At 33.5% G+C, this 24551-nt stretch overlaps 2 protein-coding genes across 2 annotated transcripts; one reads left to right on the top strand and one right to left on the bottom strand.

Annotated features, from left to right (window-relative positions):
* Window positions 1-983: 983 nt before the first annotated feature.
* Window positions 984-19986, top strand: LOC126979653 (dynein regulatory complex subunit 2). Its single transcript, XM_050829110.1, has 9 exons — window positions 984-1118; window positions 2153-2266; window positions 3634-3772; window positions 5595-5818; window positions 13009-13206; window positions 15379-15573; window positions 16466-16621; window positions 19244-19470; window positions 19753-19986. Exons 1-9 carry the CDS (start codon window positions 984-986, stop codon window positions 19883-19885), a joined length of 1521 nt encoding a protein of 506 aa, XP_050685067.1. The 3' UTR covers window positions 19886-19986.
* Window positions 6567-10256, bottom strand: LOC126979655 (general odorant-binding protein 71). The gene is made up of 4 exons (XM_050829111.1): window positions 9934-10256; window positions 8557-8754; window positions 7480-7606; window positions 6567-6731 (listed from the first exon to the last, which is right to left on the bottom strand). Exons 1-4 carry the CDS (start codon window positions 10207-10209, stop codon window positions 6625-6627), a joined length of 708 nt encoding a protein of 235 aa, XP_050685068.1. The 5' UTR covers window positions 10210-10256; the 3' UTR covers window positions 6567-6624.
* Window positions 19987-24551: the final 4565 nt, after the last annotated feature.

Below are 24551 nucleotides of genomic sequence, written 5' to 3'. Positions count from 1 at the left end.
ATTTGGTGACATTCACTGCCGCACAGTACCTTTTTCGTTTTAAGCTATAAATTGTATTATTTAATTTGTTTTAAGAAATTATTACTTATTTTGGTTTGTATCATTTTAATAATTGTGTGGTGGTGGTTTTTCTTATCAACAAATTTTTATTCTATTCTATTCTATTTTGGTCTGAAGGGCGCAGTAGGTAGTGAAATTACTGGTCAAATGAGACTTAACATCTTATGCCTATACAGTTTCACGGCACAAATAAGCACCGTTGTGGTACCCATAATCTAGCCAGGATCCTGTGCAAAGAAGCCTCCTACTGGTCCTACCCCACTTATATAATAAAGTGAAATACAATAGCAACCTGCCAAAAATCTAACAGAAAACCTGATCCCTATACTTTACAAGTTAACTCGTAGGGCTAACATGAAAATTACTTCAAAATATCATCAAAATCGGACTTTCCGTTTTGGACCTCACAGAGAATGTAGGTACACATTGATCGTGTTAAATTAGATTTAATCAAATTTAACGTTAACAGTAACACTTTAATATAGACTGCGGAATGCGTTGCACCATCGTATTTCTTGGCATAGTTAAAGTTAAGAAGTGAAATAACAATTCATACCAAGAAATAAGGTATTTAACATTAGCAATAGCTTTAACGGTCGCAAATTAAACGGTTACGATTGTCAACCCGTTAAAGATATGACGTCATTTAAAATTGTCAAATGGTGCCAATGACGTTCTATACATAAGAACGTCATAGAATGGTGCAACACATTTTTTACTTAACCGGGACTTCAGCACGTTTGTTATTGGTAAAGTTAGTTTGTGCAACCCAGCCTTAGAGTTTCATATTTTAAATAATATAATAATTTAAATAAAAATCAGCAGGACTGGGGAATTTTGCCAATTACTTGTTTCAAAAGTACGTAGCTAAATTAATTGTATTGTAACAGTTTTAGATATAAGTATTTATATCGGTTACAAAAATGCCAAAAAAGAGCAAAGTGAACAAACTGGCCCGCATGTCGGATGAGGAACGGGCCCGTTACCTGCAGCACAGAGCTGATGTAGAAGAAGAGGCCAGGAGAAGAAAACGGGAGCTGATCGCTAGATTCATAAAGGTATTCAATTTCTGGACTTAAGTATTTTATACTAGCTCTTACTTCGTCTGCATTTAACAGTGTAACAATATTAGTACGTGTTTCAATTCTGCCACAGACATATTATGATAATATAACAAACAATCATAATATCTCACATCGTTAAGGCTGGAGACCGAGACAATGGCCTTGAGGAATCAAACAGAGGTAGGTAACCTCTCTCGCACAAGATCGCCATAGTTTTAATTCAGAATTAGAAGCGTTTTTATTTTATTTTTCAATTTTATACATTTATTCAAACAAAACAAATCTTATGACTATATTTACAAAACTATGACTACATAAAATTAAAACTGTCATTACGTGGAAGCGTACCAAGAATACTAGCAGCATTTCCGCGTTGGATAGCTAGGCTGATCCGTTGACCGAGATAGCTGCCAGCGCTTGAGTTTCAAGTAGTCTTATTGAGGCGCGAAGATAGTACTTTGTACATTCTCCGCGCCTCTGGGCTCATTTTTAATGTCTTAAAAACATAATACAATTTTCTTTACAAAACTAGCAAAACTATGTCATGTTAAATAGTATTGGTGTCCAGTTTTATATAGATTCGTACAATTTTTATATAGATTGTTATTATTAGCATGGCTCCAACTGAAAAAGTTAAGGGTATCTTGGTAACTTTTTTTCGCACTGTCTATATAAATATTTGTAAAAATATAACCGTCAAGAAATGGTTTCAATTATGCGCTATTTTGGCGATTTCTTGGGATAGCGGTCTTAAGGCAGCGTTCGTATTAAACGTTTTTGTTCTGACATACTTTGCAAATCCGCCTACCAAATGATATTAAGTATTAACCCATTAACCCGAACTATTTACAAACCCAGCTATATATTAACCCAATGGTAACAGAATCAAAATCCCCCAAACTACAATTATCCTCTTCCCGACATTTTACATTCGTCTCACATAATATTATGTGAAATAAAATATAAACTACATATTATGTATTTTTTTATTATTTATATAAACTTATTTATATTTCATTCAATTACAGAACAAACTAGACAAAGAAGAAAAGTACAGCAAAACAAACACAGCAAAGATAAATGAAGCATGGCGATTTATATTGCGGAAGATCAAGAGTAAGCAAATGTCAGTGGAAATACAGGCGAGTGTCAAACTCTATATAAAATAAAAACATCTATAGTTATGCCACGGACTAGTAAAAAAATAAGGACTCCGTGTCACCTTACATAACAGTGTAGCACTAAAACAGGCCGATTAACGTGTAAATAACTAACCCCACGCACACACTTACACTACTACAGGCCGATAGGTGGCCATTATGAGAATTGTCATCGTCTGTGACAGATCAGTTTGCGTCTCAATAAAATATTTTAAAAATTCCGTCGTGTGTTATAAAAAAGTGTAAAAAAGATAGTATATATGTATTTGTTGCCAGATATTTATTTATGGGAGAAAAAATTGTGTAACTAGTATCTCCCGTAACCGCACACACACTAGGATAACGGTGCTTCACTTGCGGCTTACATGTCACGGCGCGGAGTCCTTCTTTTTTTACTCGTCCGTGAGTTATACCAATAATATCGATAATGATCATGACGTGTAAAATCTTTCGGCGCGTTCACGTAATGTTGCCCCCAGAACCGCGAGGCCGTATGCGGTGGCCCACGTCGCCTCTGACTTACGCCAACACGATAATGAATTTCCTATTACTTAATTGTGATTCATATCCATGACATTAGAAACAATAAACAAACGTAAGCCTGTTAGGCTTACTACTTTGTTCAGTAGAGTTAGTAAGTTTTTCACTGGGTGAAGTAGGTATTCGTTTCTACAACAAGATCGCAGAAAAAAAAGTTTGTGTTACAAATAATACCAACCTGGGGTCGGTACTCTCACTACCACATTTTCATGAATTAAATATTAATAAATGCATGCATCAAGTGTGTTCTTTTCAGATCTGATCTAGAATATCGCTCAAAGTAAATTTATTGAAGTAGGCGTTACTTTGCTGAAATCCATAATTATATAAATGATTTGAGTTTTCTTTTCGATTAGATTCGACAAAATCTGTCACGAGGCCGTCTCATGCCAGATTTTGGCGAGACAACACGTCCTGAGGATGCGTCGTGTAGAGGCGAATCACGTGTCGTTGTTTCAAGTTTCAAGGCGAATCAATTGTTTAAAGACAAATATTGGCGGAATTAACACTAAAGAAAACTCAAATCATTTATATCGTTCAAAGTACCCACTCGGTAGGTACTTTTCATGAGAACACATACAGGCATTTACATTCTCAAAATTTAGTCCATAAGAATTCTTTTGATGTCAGATCAAACACTACCACCGTTTCAGAAACACATGGCACTCTGAGAGAAAAGAAAAGGCGCAAGACACTCGCCCAGCATTCTTTTTTGCGCTCTTTTTAATAGAATATAAAATATTGTACTGTTTGTTATTAATATTGTGTTAAGAATTTTAATTTATCTTTTGCTCTCGTGTGTTTGGCAGGGTATGATGGAGAGCTTCAATTTCTTAATGGAAAGAAAGAGCCGCCTGATTGAATCTTTGACTGCTGCCATCGCGGACTCGGATGAACAGAGCCGACGGGCATTCCAGGCTCATACAGAAACATTGAGTTACTTCCTTAGTACGTAATTGTCTTGATATGAATTATCATTTCATTGGTGGCAAGTTTAGACTATACAACTAGTCAAAGTAAAAGTAAAGTACTAGACTATACATATACTCAAAGTCTCGTGCCAGATTTTGGCGAGACAGCGCGTCCTGAGGATGCCTCGTATAGAGGCGAAACACGTGTCGAATTGTTATAAAAACAAATATTGGCGGAATTAACACTAAAGAAAACTTAAATCAATTGTATAATTATGGATTTCCGCAAAGTAGCGCCTAATTCAATAAAGTTTAGACTATTTTTTTAGTTTAGTTTTACATATTAAATGAAAAAATATTTCTTAGACATCCTTTAACTTAATCACAACATTCAAATTCAAATATTTTGATTTCAAAAGAAAGGATATAAAATCACTTATTGAAAGTCAAAAACTACATCCGATGCCAAAAGGTATGCCTCAGACCTGAGAAGAACGGGCGCAACAAACTCAGCGGCCTTCTTTTTTATATAAAAATATGGTTATAATGTAAAATAATACAATAAAGTTTATTATTTAATAACTTGTTCGCTCTATTCCCAAACATCAAAAAAGTCATTTATGTTATAGTAACCTCTTCCACACAAACGTTTTTTAGCAATTGTTTTGAATTTCGTAATACATTTGTTTTTTTTTTATGGAATAGGAGGACAAACGAGCGTACGGGTCACCTGTTGTTAAGTGATCACCGCAGCCCACAATCTCTTGCAACACCAGAGGAATCACAGGAGCGTATAATAGAATAGAATTTGTTTTGAACTTTATCGGGGATCTTGTTGTAAAGGCCATATACAACGCCCCACAAAAGAATTACTAACTCGACTTAACCGAGTAGTAGGCATTATAGTAGGCAGTATTGCTTTATGTTTTTATTATATTTTTATGTATATATTATTATTAATTAATATTACTAATACAAGTCACAACAGCAGTACTAAATTTATTTAATACTGACTGTAAATTATAACTTACTATATTTAGATACGTGGAATGATCTATAAAGTTTCAATGTGTGGGGCCCCCATATTGAAGGACTTGCGAATAGGCTTAGTTCTCTTAGTTAAAATTAGACGGTTAACTGACATAGATACGGCGAGATTAGTATACGTTAGTTATTTTCATAGTATTATGTCCTATGGTATATTGTTATGGGGCAGTGCGGCCGATTTTAATACTATCTTTGTGCTGCAGAAGAGGGCTATTCGCGCGATTTATAACCTAGGTCCTAAAGAATCGTTAAGAGAAAAATTTAAAGAAATAAACATTTTGACTGTTGCTTCTCAATACATTTTTGATAATGTTCTGTATGTTCATAAGCACATTGAGGAATTTTCTAGAAACTGTGACATTCATAATGTTAACACGAGGAACAAACATAAACTTGTTATGCATACTACTCGGTTGGATCAAGTTAGTAAGTCTTTTGTTGGGCGATGTATATGCTTCTACAATATGATCCCAGAAAATGTACAAAGCAAATGTGTTACGAAATTTAAAAGAATTGTTAAAAAACGTTTGTGTGGGAAAGGTTATTATAGTATAAACGATTTTCTTAATGACACCACGGACTGGGAATAAAGCGAACACACTCAGGCTCTTTAATTATAAATGTTTATTGTACGATATTACATTGTTATCCATATTTTATATTAAAAAAAGTCCGCTTAGTTTCTTGCGCCCATTCTTCTCAGGTCTGAGGCAGTCTCTTTTGAATGGGTGGTAGTTTTTGACGTCCAATAAGTGAATAAAAATATTTGAATTTGAATTTGAATGGCAAACAGCTCCTCTATCTTGTTTTAGGAATTGGGACACAAAGTCTAGATAAGTTACAAAACGAGTATGAAAATCAAAAAAATTATTTTCTGGAAAACTGGGAAAAAGATGAAAGAAATATTTCCAACAATCAAGACCAGGCTGAGTTTAAACTTGTTTTGATAAAGTTTATTCAGCAGAGAGACTTTGAGAATTACAACAAAGAAAAGGAGAACGAGAGTGCTACTGTAAAGAACGACGCCAGACTTGAGGTAGGAAACGAGAAATTGATACGTAAAAAACATAATTATGAAAGTGAATCTAACAACGTAAAAAATATTAATAATGATAATGACATCCAAGTTACTGACATGTGGGATGTAATTGATTCAACAATAATTATCCCAATAGTCGTTTCAAAGAGCCTCGACCAGCATCTCAAGAGGCTTACGCTTAATAACTGGATTGAGGGTCGGTTACAGAAAGCAGCTGTTTTGGGAACGGGACGCATTGTGCGGGAGTGTCTCAGTCTGTCCCTAACCACCGGTGGAATTCTCGTGAACCTACTCCGGTCGGGCTCTATTTTTTCACAATAAACTAAGCATAGCTATTACATCACTCCAAATAAAACAAATTTGCAGCTAATAATACTTGGATTCGAACGCGGGACCTTTAGCTTAGTGTCAGTTAAGTCCATTTTATTAAAACTTTCGTGAGAAATTATTACCTTAATTCATTTAAATCGGCTTAACTCACGGTTACTGTTTGTCCCGACTTGTTTGGGATCAATCGAAAGTCCTTCATCAGTACGAGTGTAGTAAATTTGAAGTAGCGTCCCGTCTATCACTGCGAATTTGCGCTAGTAGGGCCACGCCTGACAGGCCAGCAGGAAAGTAGTCGGTCTAACACCGATTAATCGTGAGTAAGACCGATTGAAATAAATAAACATATTTTGAATGGAAAGAAAATTAACGATTCGTGCCTCGTTTATTTCATTTAATTTATATAATTCAGTACATTATTTATCAAATTTGTAAAAGTCCTCTTAACTGTATCCGTGTAAGCCTTTTCATTTTCGTTACAAAAACTGTATGTCGTCCTTCCAATCGTCACAATTAGCTCTGCCTTTCTCGGACAAACAAATTAATAGATTTTTGGAAAACTCACATCTGTCGTCCGAGTTTTCTGAAAACAATTAATTTAATTAATACTACTATCAAATAGTACCTACATAAGTAGTTTAAATTAGAATATATTAAAAATATATTTATTTACCATTACACCAGTGCTGAAGCCTTCGAAAATGATAAAAAGTGAAAAAAATAGTAGGATGAAACCTATTGGAAAGAGATGAGAATATAACAAAAATGAATGGAAAAAAATACGGGTGATCTGAGCGTGGAATAAAAATGGAGTCAGAAATGTCTACTTTTAGATGGTAAAAAAAAACATTCAATGGTAAATGTTCAGAAAATTTAAGCCCATCAAAAGGCATTTCGTAGAGACTTCATATCTGTTATTTCGTAGCAGCAAAAAATGGATTACAATAATTAATCAAATCTATTTATAAATGTTAAAAGGATAATGATTCAGTGTTATATTGTCCTTCTTTTTTCAACCCGTAATTACTTTCCCTATCATTTTTGTTATCTTCCTTTTCCAATGGATTTCATCCTACTATTATTTTTGTTTTGTTTAAAATATTATATAGACCCTGATCTACATAGACATTAAAAAACAACACTTGGTTAACTGACCTTATGAAGCTACATTAGTTCGTAAAGGGGCTTTGATGGGGAGAAGAACTGAAAAGAAACTCCCATAGTCATATAATATTCTCAATCATCTTTGACGTTGTAGTTATTTTGAGATTCATATTGTGAATTAATTTTATATTTATTTATTATTATGTCGTCAAAAATACATTAATTACCATTATCAAGTATCTGAAAACACTCTTCGATTGATTCTTGTAAGAATTCCCTCAAATCCTCGTTTCTGACATCCTTCGTCATCGTATTTGTCATCATATACTTATCTGGCATGCCATTTTCACCTGTCTGGAGGAATTATTTGCCTCATGAGGATTAAAGAGAAATAATAAATTAAGTAATTGAAATCATAAGTTCAGGAATAGTCTCTAGGTAAGTCTTTAATGTTTGCTATTTGGTGTTGATGTTCAATAGTTTCGATTTCAAGTTGCTGATTATAAATATCCGTGTAGTATTTTTTTTAATTACTAGAACATATTTAAAAGTTACTAATATAATAATAGTAAGTAATATAATAGTTCCTAAGACACCATAGATAATATATGGTGTCATACTTTAGATAATACGATAAAGAATTTTTAAATCGACTGCAACAGACACTTTATATGGGCTCACGTATTTTGATGGTTTGTCGTATTTTATTAGATTAAGTTTTATATAATACTAGCTGACCCGACAGACGTTGTTCTGTAGATAATAAAAAAATACTGTTTTATAGGAATTTGCCAATAATATTTCAAAACATCAAGAGTTATTTCGTAAAAAATGCACCCTGATGTTACCTATAATAAAATTGTTTCACAGCGGAGCTGTCAAACCGTGCGTCACTAAATTCTCTCATGGAAAATATGTCCATACAAATAAATATTGAAAATTAAAAAAATTATGGGACCAAAATCGAAATAAAAACTATACTATCTCTCAAGTTGGACTAAACTGCACTCCATGAAGTAATCCCCAATAAAATCCGTTCATTAGTTTAGGAGGCCATCGCGGACAAACAACGTGTCACGTAATTTATATATATAAGAATATTTTTACTTTTACAGTCTGTAGAATGAACTTTCGTTTGGTAATTTTTGTATTTTGTCTTATTCAGTGTATTTTAACTAAGAAAATACTTATTTACATATTATAATAAAATTAAAATAAAGATAATATAAAGCCTTGTAAGGAATTGATTGACAGACGGAGAAAATGATATTGGCCTTAGCACTTAGTTATAAAAGATTGCATACCATTTTTAAGTTTTCTAAAAAACAATGCATTGCACAGCTTCTTCCGTTTTGATTGTTGTCAGTAGAATTTCTTCGGTCACGGGATTTATCACCAGATCTTTGTATATTTGGATTATACTGACTTCTTTGACCAGAGTTGATTTCTACTCGTCGATCCCTTTTGTAGCGTCTAGAGTTCTGTGTTGAATACGTCATGCTCTAAGGAGACGAAAACGATAATTTTAAAAAATATACATTACTTATGTATGTATTTCACTCAATTAATTAAAATATTATATTAAACGAAATATTTTTCGCAAATCTTATAAATATTTTAAATAAAATGACTTATTACTTTATCAATATCGATAAGTTGTACATTATTTATATTATAAAGAAATCTGAAACAGTCTTTTCATAGTTTGAATAAATTATTGAAAGACATTTTTATTTAAAAGACCTTGAAAAGACCCAAAAGAAGCTACTACAAAAGTGTCTATTAAAATGCTGTCACTACTATCTATCCATACTGTTTATTTAAATTATATATTATTAAACTAACTGACCCGACAGACGAAATAAAATACTGATTTATGAAATTGTGAATAAGTAATATTTTATAACATCAAGAATTATTTTGTAAAATATGCTCCCTTTTGTTATCATGAAATTGTTTTACAACAGAACTGTGAAACCGTGCGTCAATAAATTCTCTCATAGAAAATATTTGTATACAAAACAAATATTGGAAATAAAAAAAATTATGGGTCCCAAATCGAAATAAAAACTATCTTGTATCTCAAGTTGGACTAACTGCACTCCATGAAGTAGTCCCCATTAAAATCCGTTCAATAGTTTAGGAGTTCACTGGAAACAAACATCAGGACACTGGATTTATATATATAAACCCTAGCTGACCCAGCAAACGTTGCATTCTCTTTTGAATGGGTGGTAGATTTTGATGTTCAATAAGTGATTTTAAATCCTATTTTGAATAAAAATATTTGAATTTGAATTGTCGATATTAAAATAGCGATACAAAAGTAACTGTTCATGGTAGATGGGTGAAAATTGGAAGTTGTATGTATTTTTTAATGCTGGCTCATAATCAAACAATATTAAAAAAATTAAAAAAAAAAACATGCGACCACCCTTAACATTTAGGGGGTTGAAAACTAGATGTTGTCCGATTCTCAGACCTACCTAATATGCACTTAAAATTTCATGAGAATCGGTCAAGCCGTTTCGGAGTAGTTCAATGTTTAACACCATGACACGAGAATTTTATATATTAGATTATAAAGATATTAAATTTATTTTATGGACAGCTACATGTACAGCATGTAAAACCTACGAATATTTTGTTAGTAATTTTATTGATAATACAATATTACATACGCTTCCAAAGTCGTCATTCTGATTATAATTTTGGTTTTCGGATCCATAGTTGTTGTCAAACGCATTACCATAAGTTTTAGCTCTGTTACCATTACTCATTTCATCATATCTTCTATCATTCGTATCTCGTTGGTTGTATGAGCTTTCATATTGACTATATTGATTTCTTCCATTCGTTTTCTGTTCTCTTCTTTGCATTCCATTTTCAAAACCATAGTCATTCCTATTGATATTTTCTAATTTGCCATCCAACCATTGTCTTCCACTGTCTGACATCCTATCTCTGTTGTTATAATTTCTTCCGTCATCGTTCCTGTTTTCATTCCAAGAATAAGATTGAGAGTCGCGCCAATCTTGCTCAGAAGTATTTTTATGAAAATTGCTTGAGTTCTTACCATCTTGTTGTTTTAAGCAGTTATTGTAAACTTTCTTTATTTCATCACTTTTAAGGCTTCCCTCGGACCGGCAATTGAGTGCCTGTTAGATATAAAGTAAAAATGTGGAATTATGTTTTAATGGCTCACTGTATAATTCAGTATTTCCATAATTTGTAACCATGTTGTTTTGTTCCCTTAAGAAATATAAATGGAAATTTTAGCAAGAAATCACTAAAATTGTTATCAAAACATCCTAGCAAAATTTCAAATCGTTAGATAAGCTCACTCAACTCCCCTCCTCTTTTGGACTATATATTTTATTTGAAACTGGGTTTCCTTCTTTCCTAACAAATTTTTTAAAGTCAGTTTTTGAAGAGATGATCAATTTTGACCTAAATGATATCCTGTTTTCGTAATGATTGCAGATTATTTAAGTGAAAATTATCTCTCAAAGCCGAACACAGAATGAAAATAATACTTACAATGCAATTTGATAGGAGCATATAAAATATGAACGAGGATAGTTTGATCCACCTCATTGTACAAGCGATTAACTTGATATAACACAGAACACTGCTAACAAAAGTAGTAATACCTTACTTTATAAACATATTGTCACGCTTTGATGACGCCCTGATTCAAATAAAAATTATCATTGGCCTCACATTTTATTTTACCATTTATGTAAATTAAGCTGCTGCCGCACCATATTTTCACATTTCTTTAATATCTTTTGTCATGTATGGTATTCTCATTTCACTTGAAAAGTTTATTTTTTTTATTTTACCAGAGGGTTTTCCTAGATTATGGGTACCACAACGGCGCCTATTTCTGCCGTGAAGCAGTAATGTGTAAACATTACTGTGTTTCGGTCGGCTGGGCGCCGCAACTAATTAAATTACTGGGCAAATGAGACTTAACATCTTATGTCTCAAGGTGACGAGCGCAGTTTTAATGCCGCTTAGAATTTGTACTATCTTAAGCGGCACTGCATTGTATTGGACAGGGCGTATCAATTACCATTAGTTGACGTCGTAGTCGTCCTGCTCGTCTCGTCTCTTATTTTCATAAAAAAAAGAGGAAAATCCAAGCAGACAGGCACACGAATTATAAGTTGCTTGATTTTTTTATTTAGACTCCCATAACAATAAACAATTCATTAAAAAAAAAGAAATTTCAAAATTCCCTTTAATAATAACATATTTATCTACAAACCTAGCCTACCCGGTTAACCACGATCGTATATATTATAATAGTTTTAAATACATGGTTGGCTTTTTGTATGTATCTACTGGAAAAATAACAGAGTTGTTACAATATTATGTTCAGCAAGTTTTCCTAGCGATTTATGAATATAATTGTGAATTTTACGAACGCATACCAAAAGATTAAAAGGATATTGACATTAACAGAAGTTGTCTTTTTTTAATTTTTATTGTGCGTTCAGTTTTATAAAAAAGAGAATGTATGTTTGTATGTTCCCTAATAACTCCTAAACTATTCGACCGATCTCAATCAAATCTTTTGTAATAGATAAGTTGAAGCTCAAGGACGGTTTACATATATAGTTTGTCGTGTCACGATCCCACCCACGCATTTACCATATCTCTGGAACCGTTTATTGACATAACAACGTCTGTCGGATCAGCTAGTTGTTAATATTATTATCTATCTAAAAATTATTACTACTTCCTACGTACTTATTACGTATCTAAAAATTAAATTACATAGCTAATTGTAAGTATATCAAAATTAAAATAGATTTACTACAATAATACGTAGGATGTCAGTTTGTTACCGGATGGTTTTGACACTCTAATCACAGGATGTTTTTATTAGAGAGACGAATTGAAAATTAGCTTACATCGTGACCGGATTATCTGTCACATTTTGTGATTTAATTTATGGTTTATTGGGACGAGCTGCGTCGGTTAATTACCTAAGGCTAAAAATTACTAACTAAACTGCTAACGTTGCTACTTACGATAAAAGGAAACAATGAGAACATGTCTGTCAGTACGACCGTCTGTCAGCGGATTTTATCTCATAAAACGCAATTGTTAGCTGAAATTTGATTGTGTATTCGTATTGTCGCTATCACAACAAATAATAAAAAATAAATATAAGTATTTTTTTTATAAAAGTAGGTTATTATAATATTTTGTGCGTCGGTACGGAACCCACGTCTCACTCGACAGGTTTTTTGTAGCATTGAACTAGAGTTAAGGCTGGTAGAATTGTGCTTTGTGAAATTAAATAGGTCGAAATTTCAAAATTTAATGGCCGGCAACGCTCCTGTGATTCATCTGGTGTTAAATGAGAGAAAGGCGATGATCACTTAACATCACTACGTTCGTTTGTCCTCCTTTTCCATAAAAAAAACTTCCTTGTTAAAGTTCAAACTACTGTACAATATACTTCAAAGACGCAGACCGAGTGAAAAATAAAGCTTCGATGCACGCACTGATATACAAAAAACGATGCACGAAAGATACTCGAGTCCGGGCCACTGGCCGAGATACTAAGATTCTAAGGATAATTTTTTTCTAAACATTCTAATCCAACTTGTAGATACATAACATGCGCGTTCAAACAAACAAACAAAAATACTTCAACTTTATAGTATTAGCAGGATTAAGCAATTAGGTATTTTTAGAAAATATTAAATCAAAATAATAAAAAATTATTCCTTCCGCAGCATGAAGAGGATATGCGTCACCTTTACCGTCCAAAGCAACAGCAAATAGATTTCTACTGGACTCAACTACGTGAGGTCTATAACGGATATCTGGAGCAACATAAGCCAATAATGGCGCATTACAACTGCCTGCGTGATAAAGACGACTTCTACCAGCGAGACATTGCTAAAAATGAAGTACTCATTGAACAAGCTACGGTATAATTATGTGATTTTTTCAGAAATCGCACACTATCTAAAATTAGTTAAGATGTGCTGACTATCCGGCAACTATCGTAGTCGTCCACTAGTCGGCGATCATTCGGCAAAAACACGCCGACTATCCGGCTTATTACCTTGTATGTCTTTAAAAAACTCGACACGTGTTTCGCCTCTACACGAGTTATCCTCAGGAGTCTGGCAAAGTCAAATATTGGCGGAATTAACACTAAAGAAAACTCATAACATTTGGATAAATATGGATTCCCGTAAAGTAACGCCTACTTCAATATTTTTTTATTGTATTTGTCAATATATATAAAAATATTCAATATAAGGAACATATCGAAACATAAGTCTAGTCACCGTTATTGCGCAGAAGTCAAAAGTAGGATACCTGCGGGGGGCTAGAGCGATGAAGGGCGAGATTGCTTGGTGCCGATTGGCTCGCCAGTGGTATTCCATCCCCCGTACCGATACGGCAACCCGGGCACTTCCGGTGTACAGTCACGTTCTGAATTGTATTGTTATTTGCTGTTTTTTGTTAAGTTTGAGTTGGTCTGTTAATTACACACACACATACACTCACGTACGCGCAATACCTTTCTTTCATTATAATGAATTATTTAATAACATAAGTGTGATTAACCTAATTTATTTTGAGTGTTACTTTCCTGACCTCTTTAATTTAATTCCTTTGTTTTAATTTTTAATCTTATTTATATAAGTGAAAATTTGTAATTAGCCTTCAGTACTTAATTATATACTTACTTACCTACTTGTTAATAACCTAGCTGTAAATTTTCCGAATAGAATAAAAATAAAATAAAATAAAGTACACACACACATAATATTCTATAGTTGAGATTTTCTTGACGACTCTGGCACGTAATTAACTTTGTTCAGAAGTACTTATCACTTTAACATTAAATATTTTTCAAAATATAATATCTGCATTCGCAACAATTTTACTATTTATTAATTAAAGTTATATTTGTTTGCGTGACAGTACACATGCGCAGCTATCCCCTCCACATTTCGTTCAGCGCTAGACTTTCGTGCCACTCATTCAATAAATAAAAACCTTATTTATTTTATTAATATTTTTATTTTATAATCAGTCTATACATTTCGAATTGTAACGCAACCTTTTATTCGGTAATCAGTTTCCAAAATTAAATTATTCTTGTTAAAAAAAACATATCTACCTGGCCGAATAGTCGACATCTTTACAACCGACTAAACGGCTAGTCGGCCAAAGTCATAATCGGCACATCTCAAAAAATTTGTCGCACAACGGTCGAATATATGCCGCACTACCCATATACTAGTGAATAGACGAATAAAGCGTGCGAAAGAAGAACATCTCTAACGGAAATACGTCGAGATAGTAATTCGCTTACCTAAGCGAATTACTGTTACTGCAATCGATTTTGACAAATCTTAAGTCAGCGACGATTGGCATTAACTCCTCAGTGTTTTGAATATTAATAAACCACTAGCTAACAAACACAATGGCAAATAAAAATTGATCATGTATTATCCGTCTGTTCGTCTATACACTTGGAATATACTAGATATTCCAATGCTGCCAGTATTCTTGGTACGCTTCCACGTAATGATAGTTTTGATTTTATGTAGTCATAGTATTGTAAATATAGTTATAAGATTTGATTAATAGCCAATTGTGTATTACCTACTACTTACCCTAGAATATAAGAGATAATATTTTAATGAATAATAGTAAAAAGGAAACCAAATACCTACCTACTCAGCTTTTTCAGGTCAATACCTGATCCTAATTATAAGGTTGAAATTATATTATGTAAGTAGTGTCATGGCCTTATCGGGGACGTAGTAGAGTCAGCTGAAGTGTTAATTAAATATATTTAAAAATGCAAACCATTCGAAACTCTGTGATCTTATTAGGAGAAAAGCCTTGAGATAAAAAGGAGATTTTATATTAGGTACTGCATCAGAATTCAATACCTCATGGGTAGGAATTTGAAGGAATGAAAAACATTGGAATAGAACCAATTGTTATTTACATCGTGCATTATCTACACACACATGGGGTCCCATAAGTAATGGTACAATAAGTAATTGGTTCTATACTATGAGGACAATGAAAAGTAAATCTTGTAAAATATAATGTTAAAACCTTTACAACAGATAGATCTGATTAGTCTTCAAAAAGAATACTTTAAAACAACAAACTTAATGAATAACAAGTTGGAGCGATTGAATAATCATAAGGAAAAACTAACGAAACAGTATTGTCATATGAAGAGAGATAGCAAAGTGAACCGTGCATTAGAAGATGAAATGTTATCAATCCTTGTGGAGGCAAGCCAAGGGACTATACAGGTACGTTAAACAAACTATTGGTCTAACAAATTTGGTCAACAGTATTAGTCTAGTAAAATTATATAATTATATTAGCGTATATATTACCTACGCTGCTAAGCATATGAACTATGAAGGTAGAATGAATTAGAAATGATACGAAACGAAAATTAATATCAAATAATCTCAGATCATTTATACGTCGAGATAGACTATGCCAGCTGTGAAAACGTCGGAAAGAATTGAAGTTAGAACTAATCTGTATTTTGAGCAATTCCCGCACACTAACGCAAAGTGTCATACAAATCGCGAGTGTAAGACGTAGCTTGTCACGCACACTAAACTAATATTCCTGGTTTGTTTTTATCGGTTGTCTAACAGCAAGCGATCTCTATAGATGTATCGACCGATCTATCCAGAAGTATAAATTATCTATGCTAATAATGATAGTGGTCTAATCATTCTAAACCAGACAAAAATAGTTGAATTGGTAACAGTAAGCAATATATTTTTTTTCATGTTAACTTAAGGAATTTTCATTTAGGTTGTTTTTTTTTTAAATATAGCTAATCGAATTGAAGCAGTTGCAAAGGAATTTAACTACTTTTTACGCGTTTTTACCAATTTCCTGGAAGTCGCTGCCGATTAAATTTTCCTGCAAATATGTTAGAAAATGCATAATGCTGCAACATTGGTGCTTGAGCAACTCTTCACAAAGCTGTTCTGTTTCCCGAGAGTTCTAGATACTCCACGTATTACTAAACCTTATTATATGAGATAAATAGGTTATTCCATGCACCTTATGTGTACATCTATATAGGTACATCTTTCAAATAAATAAAAAGTTATAGGTATGCAATCAATATGTACCCATCAACAGGTTCACTGCCAATCTAACATGATTTATTTACAGAATCTTTCTAAATTGAAGGACAAACTAAACAAAATCATTCAAATGGATCGAATATGCAGTAAATACGAAAAAGATGAAGATAAAAATATTGCGAGTGAACAAACAAATAATAATGATTTCGCAATTGATTTTGAAAATCTTAATTCTGCTATGATTGTAAGTAATTTGTAAATTGGACTTAAAAATTAGTAGGTTTGTTATAATCCCTTGCCTGTGTTCGCTAAAGTGAAACCCACATGTTCCGATGGTTTCATCATAATCGAAGATCAATTATTTAAAATGCAATTACAGTCAAGTAACACTAAACGGTTACAAGTTAGGATATCATCCCCACCATCTGGATGTGTGGCGGTCCTCCGCAGTGTGATTTTCAAGGAGCTTTCTTCCACGTACTACAAAGCTGTGGAAAGAGCTTCCTTGTGCGGTGTTTCCGGGACGATACGACATGGGTACCTTCAAAAAAGCGCGTACTCCTTCCTTAAAGGCCGGCAACGCTCCTGTGATTGCTCTGGTGTTGCAAGAGATTGTGGGCGGCGGTGATCACTTAACACCAGGTGACCCGTATGCTCGTATGTCCTCCTATTCCATAATAAAAAAACTAATCGGGAAAGGCTAAGTAGACTCGACAAATAATTTATCTGGAATTGCGTTAGATTTTATAATTAGCTTCCTGAAAACATAATGTAAATTTCTTTCAGCAAAATCTTATTACAATCTTGGGTATGAATTACCCGACATGATTTGAGCTTTGAATAAAAATATAATCCTATTGTATAATATTATAAATATGAAAGTTTGTATGTCTGGATGTATGTTTGAACTTCTTTAACTTGATTTTGATGAAACTTTACAATAATATAGCTTACACACCAGAATAACACATTAGGCTATTATTTATAAAACTATCGCGTGAATTATACTTTATATGGCAAAACAACGTTTGCCGAGTCATCTAGTAGGTACATATAAATAATTATGAGATGAACATTCGTTTTTAGGGTTCCGTAGCCAAATGGTAAAAAACGGAACCCTTATAGATTCGTCATGTTACTTGCTTGCTTCATGGGCGAGTCCGACTCGCACTTGGCCGCTTTTTTGTTATTAAGTTGAGTTCTCGTGACTGGCTTGCTTAAGTGTGCTGTGGCGCCGACATTGTCTGTGGCGGCGACGTGGGGCGAGTCGCTCCCTTCCCTAAAATATGGTGGAGGAAGGCGATGGCTAGTCCATGGGTCATGCTCGTGAACGGACCTTGCTTATGGTGGCTGGATGATTTTACCAGAAACTCTGCTTCTTATTTATTTATAATCGCTAATAATTTTTTTGCTTAATACCATATAACTCAATAATTCTTGTGTTTTTACTTTGTTATATTTACTTTTTTTACTTGGTTTGTTGTAAGTATTTTTGTTGCATCACTTTTCAAAATAAGATTGTTATTTAATTTATTTGTAAAACCATGTAAAACAATGTAGCTATAAATGTTGATTTTAAAGAGTGGCGATTAGTTTCCTGTCACTTTTTCTCATTAAAGCTCAACCTTTTCCTTAGTGGTGGCAAATCTAAAAGGAAAAGAAATCTTTTGACATTCATTAGTGTCATTTCCTTGAACCACGCGAATAAAGTAGAAATAATTGAATTATGAACATAATAGATACCTACTCACTAAAATATAAGATACTACGTGTCTTAGATTAAGGATTGGTCTTCGCTGCGCTCCAGCTAGGTACCAATATATCAATAGCTTTTTTATTACGGCAACTATTAGATGCGCGTGGCATCTTGACACTCAATGGCATCTTTCAAATTGTGTAAAATGCACATTGGGTTATTTTTTTTACATTGAAATTAATGAAATACAAAATACTGATGATATGTGATCCCAGTGTCTTTCTTATTTCTTGTAGTATTATTAACACGGCATTTTACTTTAGATTATTAGCAAAGTATAACAGAACATATTGTTCGAGACTGGCTCGAGTACGCCCACTTGTGCTTAGTATTAGTTGCCGCACTTTGCGACGCCTGTGGTATCTAGTTGGAGGGGAGCAGACACCCAAACATTAATATAAGTAAGCTACGTGGGTAATTTAATGAAAGTATTAATAATCAATGTAGGGATCTTACCAGTGGATGAGTCCCTCCCATTAATAGCGTTTTTTTTTATTCATTCAATAATTCATTTTCATGCGCAAACCATTTTTTTAAATAATATAATTCCTCCACGAATTTCTGAGAGAAAAATCGTTGACAGACGAATGACTAGATTCTACTAGAGTAGCTTTTTTAATACATTTTAAATTTTTAAGACAGATGCTGAACCCTTATTTGAAGTTGACTTTATGACAATATATTTGTATAATAACTGGTGTTAAACACTATAATTTCAATTTAAAATCACGTGTAATGCCTGGAGGGTCACCAAATACATCTCACTTCAGCTCCTGGTCTTTGTATATCCATGCCTCAGCATCATCCCTGGTAATTGACTGGCCCGACAAAATTTCCAATGAACATCTTTGCCATGAACTTCAGCAAGTTTGCCATCGATCAGCATATCAAATGGATCAGTACAGGTATATAGTACACACACTTCAAACGGATTCCAACCATATTCATTACAAGCTAGAGGCAATCTAAATAAATCTAATCTAAAGCCAACCTGACAGCAGACTCTCATCAACACAGTGAGAGACATCAGAAAGATCTCTAGGGTAATAAAGAGTGAGCTGCTGTTGTTGAGATATATAAAGTGTTGTATCCTTTTCTTATTCTTCACAGGATGAATGCAAGGAATACAACAAGCTGAATAAATTTCTTCTAAAAGTAAATAGGGTAAAGGTACAAGTAATGTGCCTCAAATCAGAAAAAACAAAACTATCCAAAGAAAACAATCAATTGAAACAATACATAAAGAGATACCTCACTGATCTTGCTTTAAAAGATACCAAGGCAAGACCTGTAACATCAAACTACCACAATGAAATGGAAAAAATTAACATTAAAATGTATGTACACCAAATTTGAACATTATTTGACAGGTTTCAAGCAACTATTAATTAATATAATATTTGAGTGAAACTACCTATATTATTAATATACTTTCACTCAATTATGATACTCTTACAACAATTAATTAAACTATTGCCTTCATATTAAATGTACTGCATGTTTGAATTTCAGAAGAGAGTTAGTGTTCAATTACTTACACTATTAAATATAATTAGATAAGAATGTAGTATGAAACTCATTCTAAACATAATGAAACATTTATTATATGTACATTACAGAAGCCGACCAGTAACCTGTATTGAAGGTGCTTTGTCAAATGTTGTGCTGCATGAGAGAAGAGTTAAACTGGAACAACAGAGGATGAAGCAAGTGGGTGGCATCAAATCATATCCTCGAGTAAACTGTTGGTAGAAAACAAGAACTTTTCTATCTCAATACATAATATGAACAATAAGACATTTTAAATTGTATTTAAGAAATTTAACTGTTTTAGGTAAATAATAATAATTTGTGATGCATCATAATTACCTATTTAAAGATTAAGAATAAATTATACTCCTAATTACTTGGGTTTCATTGATCCTTTAATAAAACAAAAATAACAAAATACTGTTTCATTCTAAACCTTAATAATTAATAACAAGAATATATTACTTATTCCATTGGTGTCACACCTTGCATCCCTCCAATACCATCATCGCCAAGGTTCCATGGATCATCAAGAGCTGATAAAAACTTAGATAAAGCTTTATGACCTTCAGTATCAATATTTTTTGTCATTTCTTCTGAAAACGGAATGAATTCTTCACAAATTATACTCTTTCCTTGCGACACGCCATGAATTTCATACCAGCCTTCTAGTGCTTCGCTTAACGGTTTCCTCAATTTAACTTGGACTTCTTGATCATCAACAGTTTTTACTAGAAAACCTTCGCTGGCAGATACTTTTGTAACTTTACCCCACAAGCATACTTTCGCGCCACTTCGTTGTTGTAGGTTACCGGCGGTCACATAGGGTACAAATTCATCATTGTCCGGATACTGATTGTCCTCGAAATCGTCGTGATCAGCCATGAGTTATTAGGGAGTTTTAATATTAAAAGATAATGGAATAAATAATATTGCGATACAGTTATAACTATTTAGTTATGAGTAAGACTATTGACGAATGAAATGTACAGAACTCTTGAACCAAAGAGAATTTAAACACTACGTTCAAGAGACGGGAGTGCCATACAAAATATGAAAATAATGAGAAATGTCGCTTGTATTGTATTGTACTAAACCTTGATACCAACATAATCAACTAATGACAATATCAGAGCTGCCAATATAATAAATACATAGGGTTGGAATCAATCTATAATTTTATCGATAATTAACTATACTATACAAATAATACGAATATAACTATATATCGTCAGTTACATTAATATAAATGTGATCTAATTTTAAGGTTTCCTTTGTTAATTTTAAGATAGACCTAAGCCAAGTCTAACTAGGAATACTCTTTAGTTATCTCAAAGAAAAGAACAAATTACATAATTAATATTTCGTTAATAGTTTTGTTTTCACTAGTTTTAGTCGACAGATATTAAAATTTTAACTCGGCATACTTCTTCTACAATTGCTACATTCATACTATTCCCTGTGCCTACAGCAGCGCCATTGTGGATGGTTTTTGAACTATTATTAACAGCATAAGCTGGACACTGTTTCAACTATTCTCCCATATAAGATGATTCTCCTTGCCCTTACCCTCCATACGTCTGGGGTGATCAATAATCTAAAACCACCATACAACTTCAACAGCTGAGTTTATCAAAGACCCACAAAAACGGCTTCATCTATGGAATGCAATGTTCAATTTAATTCATGGACGGGTGGTTGCCATGTTAGAGACTGAGGATTATCTATTGTTTAACATCCAGCAACAGTGCAGTTCTATTAGTAAAATAAATATTCATTTACTGCGGTCCTGAAAAGTATCAGGCCTGCTTAGCAGAATACTTTATTATATAATGTCAATATTTCATTGTGACAAGACGTATCACGTAGCTGTGTAGTTTTTTTAGAATAGCCTACATAGTCCATATAGAAGATACATAAGCGGTTTGCTAAGATGGATTGATTGATCCATTCCATTTCCATGCGATAGAAACCCCGCACTTCTATAGATATGGCATTTATTTCACAAATTTGTAAGAATTACTTTAAAACACGTATTTCCTGGAATTTATGCACACTTTAAGTTCAATGTTATCTCTTTCTTGTCGTCAACACTTGGTATGCGTTGGATGACCATATTTTGCGTTGACGATAGACAAGACCAGGAAGGGCCTTCTTAAACCTCTTTAAGTTTTTTCAGCATTTAGTAGTCAGTTATATTTAAAAATTCATCTTTTGGTTTGTATTCATTCACTGGTGGAAATTAAATAGAAAAATAAGTATTTGAAGAAACTATCCCTGTCGTGCTGTACCTACCCAATATGCACTCAAAATTTCATGAGAATCGGTCAAGCCGTTTCGAAGGAGTTTAACTACAAACACCGCGACACGAGAATTTTATATATTAGATTTTATGGAGATTTAATTCAAAAAGATGACGGATGTATGCGAAACGTGGAGGCAAAACTAAAAAATTCGACGAATGCCTGCTACCCATTAGGGTAATCAATTATGATTGACGGTCGTATTCCAAGAAATTTACCTGTACGGGGATTTACCTGTAAGAGTAGAAATAACGATATAATAAATTGCTTAATTATTTGAAAAATAACTATATTATGTTTTCTGTGTACTAATAAGCACCCCCTTTTACATATTTTATTTTAGTATGTATACAGTACCTATACAGTCGTGGTCAACTAATTAGGGACACTCTGTAGTTAAACCAAATTGTGAATTTATTTTTTATTTTCCAACGAGTCTAAACAAGATTTCATATCCCTTACATTTAAGTATTATTAGTCATTTATGTGCCCGATCATACAAACAATAACAACTTCCTAAACATTAAAACTCTTTACAGCTTAGCTGATAGATTATCACAGTGCTATTTGTTCAAAAATGCTGGCTGGTCATTTAATTAGGGACACTAAGATATTGCGTTCTATTTTCAAAATCTGAATCTCAATATTTTTTTATTTCTTCTCCTATTGTTTCGTGATAGTTTTGGCGGCAATCAAGATTATTAATTTAAGTTTTGAGAACAAATTTGAAGAAAATTGGGCAAAAATAAAAGTTGCGATGCAACACTACGAAAAATCATCATGAGGTTGGTCATACCGAGGGATAGCAGAATATTTAAATTGTTAAAAAACTATGGTGTGCAATGCAGTGCAACATTTCAGGCGCAACAACACAGCTTCAAATGTGCTCAGATAAAAAAGATCGAGAAAAACAACTCAACAAGAAGGTAGAATGATAATCAGGTTAGCTAAGAAATATCCATTTTCAGGCTCTGTTTTAATTAAACACGAAGTGTTTGCGGCGGACGAAAGAGCCGCTGTTACAGCGAGGACCGTTAGACGACGTCTGATAGAAGCAGGGTTGTTCGAAGGAATGGCTCGCAAAGTACCGTTGTTGAAGAAAGAACATAGAAATGCACGTTTGACGTTTGCACGTAAATATTTACATTGGACCTACGCCCAATGGCAACATGTATTATTCTCTGACGAAGCCAAGGTTAATTTGATTTCTTCAAATGGAAGAAAATACGTACGGGGTCCTGTAAAAGCGGAAATGAATCCAAGATTCACAAAAAAGCAGGTGAAACATGGCGGTGGAAACATTAAAATATGGGGTTCATTTTCTGGACGTAGAGTGGGACCTGTGAGGAAAGTTCAGGGTAATTTTGACCAACATCAATACAAGGCAATATAAGAGGAAACTATGCTTCCCTACGCTGAGGAACATCTCCCTATTATATGGACGTTTCAGCCTGATAACGACCCGAAACATACCACCCGTTCAGTCGTCGTTTCATAACAGTCATTCGGTATCAGTGCTTGATTGGCCAGCAAATAGCCCAGACCTCAACCCAATCGAGCACCTTTGGCACGAAATCAAGAAAAAAGTTGCCACTTATCGTACCATATTTTAAGATAAACTTAATGAAGCTTTTTGTGAGGCATGGGCAAACATTCCTGTCGAAACATGTTCAGAAACTGATAATGTCTATGCCACATACGGTGTCTAGCGAAAATAACTAACAAAGGTTTTACTACTGGGTACTGATAATACACGTAATAAAATGGAGTTGTTATAGAAATTAAAATACTGGAGATTACTAGTTTTGTTTAACTCTATTTTTCATTTTACTTTATTTTCCTTAATAAAATGTCCAGCTATAGAATTATACCTTAAATTGAATACATGGTTAACCTTGGATATTAAACACTGTTTTCTATTCATTTAATCTTTTAATTACAGCCATTTATTGCATAATAGTTGGACCAAACTATGCAAATAATAGTTACTGAGAAATCAATAGGGTTTTATATTTATATGTACATAACCGGTTATTTCTCTTCACGACTGTATATCGAAATAAATATATACACTATCGATTCATGAGTTGAACAATCACAGTCTACCTACTCAAAATCTCTACTCCATGTCGCTGATGGAAGCAGCTGTGATTGATCAATTCAAGTTCAGTTTCGCAAACCCAATAGTATCTGGGCGGTGCACTATATATTATGAGCATAACTGTTATACTCCGAACTGGCCAACCAACGCTCCTCACCTCCAGCCTTCCCCCGAAGAGTGCGATAGGGACAAATCCAGCTCAGACCGATTTTACCTACAAAATTTTGACTAAATAGAGGTTTCGTATTCCTGTTTTCCTCTAGAATACTGAACCTACCAAAAAATTTTTTGATACAATATTTTTAAGCAAGAATGAGACTATGTTGGTAAGTTTTACTTTTTTCTTAAAAACCTTTCAAAATTGTTACGTATTCGTCTGAAGACGGCGGTATAAAAATGTCATTTTCTACGATGTTTGAAGAGACATATTTTCTTATCGTTAGTTGATTGAAAAAAAAAGCAAAACGTACAGACATAGCTTTAG

Source organism: Leptidea sinapis, chromosome 3 (genome assembly GCF_905404315.1).
Source record: "Leptidea sinapis chromosome 3, ilLepSina1.1, whole genome shotgun sequence".
NCBI classification, from domain to species: Eukaryota; Metazoa; Arthropoda; class Insecta; order Lepidoptera; family Pieridae; genus Leptidea; species Leptidea sinapis.
The sequence above is the reverse complement of the archived record's forward strand: the minus strand, read 5'-3'. Positions and strand labels throughout refer to the sequence as shown.

Coding starts and splice junctions, on each gene's coding strand:
- LOC126979653 (XM_050829110.1), top strand. CDS start 984: ATGCCAAAAAAGAGCAAAGTGAACAAACTGGCCCGCATGTCGGATGAG. Junction 13,207..15,378: donor TACTCATTGAACAAGCTACG/GTATAATTATGT, acceptor CCTTTACAACAG/ATAGATCTGATTAGTCTTCA. Junction 19,471..19,752: donor GAAAAAATTAACATTAAAAT/GTATGTACACCA, acceptor TGTACATTACAG/AAGCCGACCAGTAACCTGTA.
- LOC126979655 (XM_050829111.1), bottom strand. CDS start 10,209: ATGTCAGACAGTGGAAGACAATGGTTGGATGGCAAATTAGAAAATATC. Junction 8,755..9,933: donor AGAATGACGACTTTGGAAGC/GTATGTAATATT, acceptor TCGTCTCCTTAG/AGCATGACGTATTCAACACA. Junction 6,732..7,479: donor TTTTCAGATACTTGATAATG/GTAATTAATGTA, acceptor AATTGTTTTCAG/AAAACTCGGACGACAGATGT.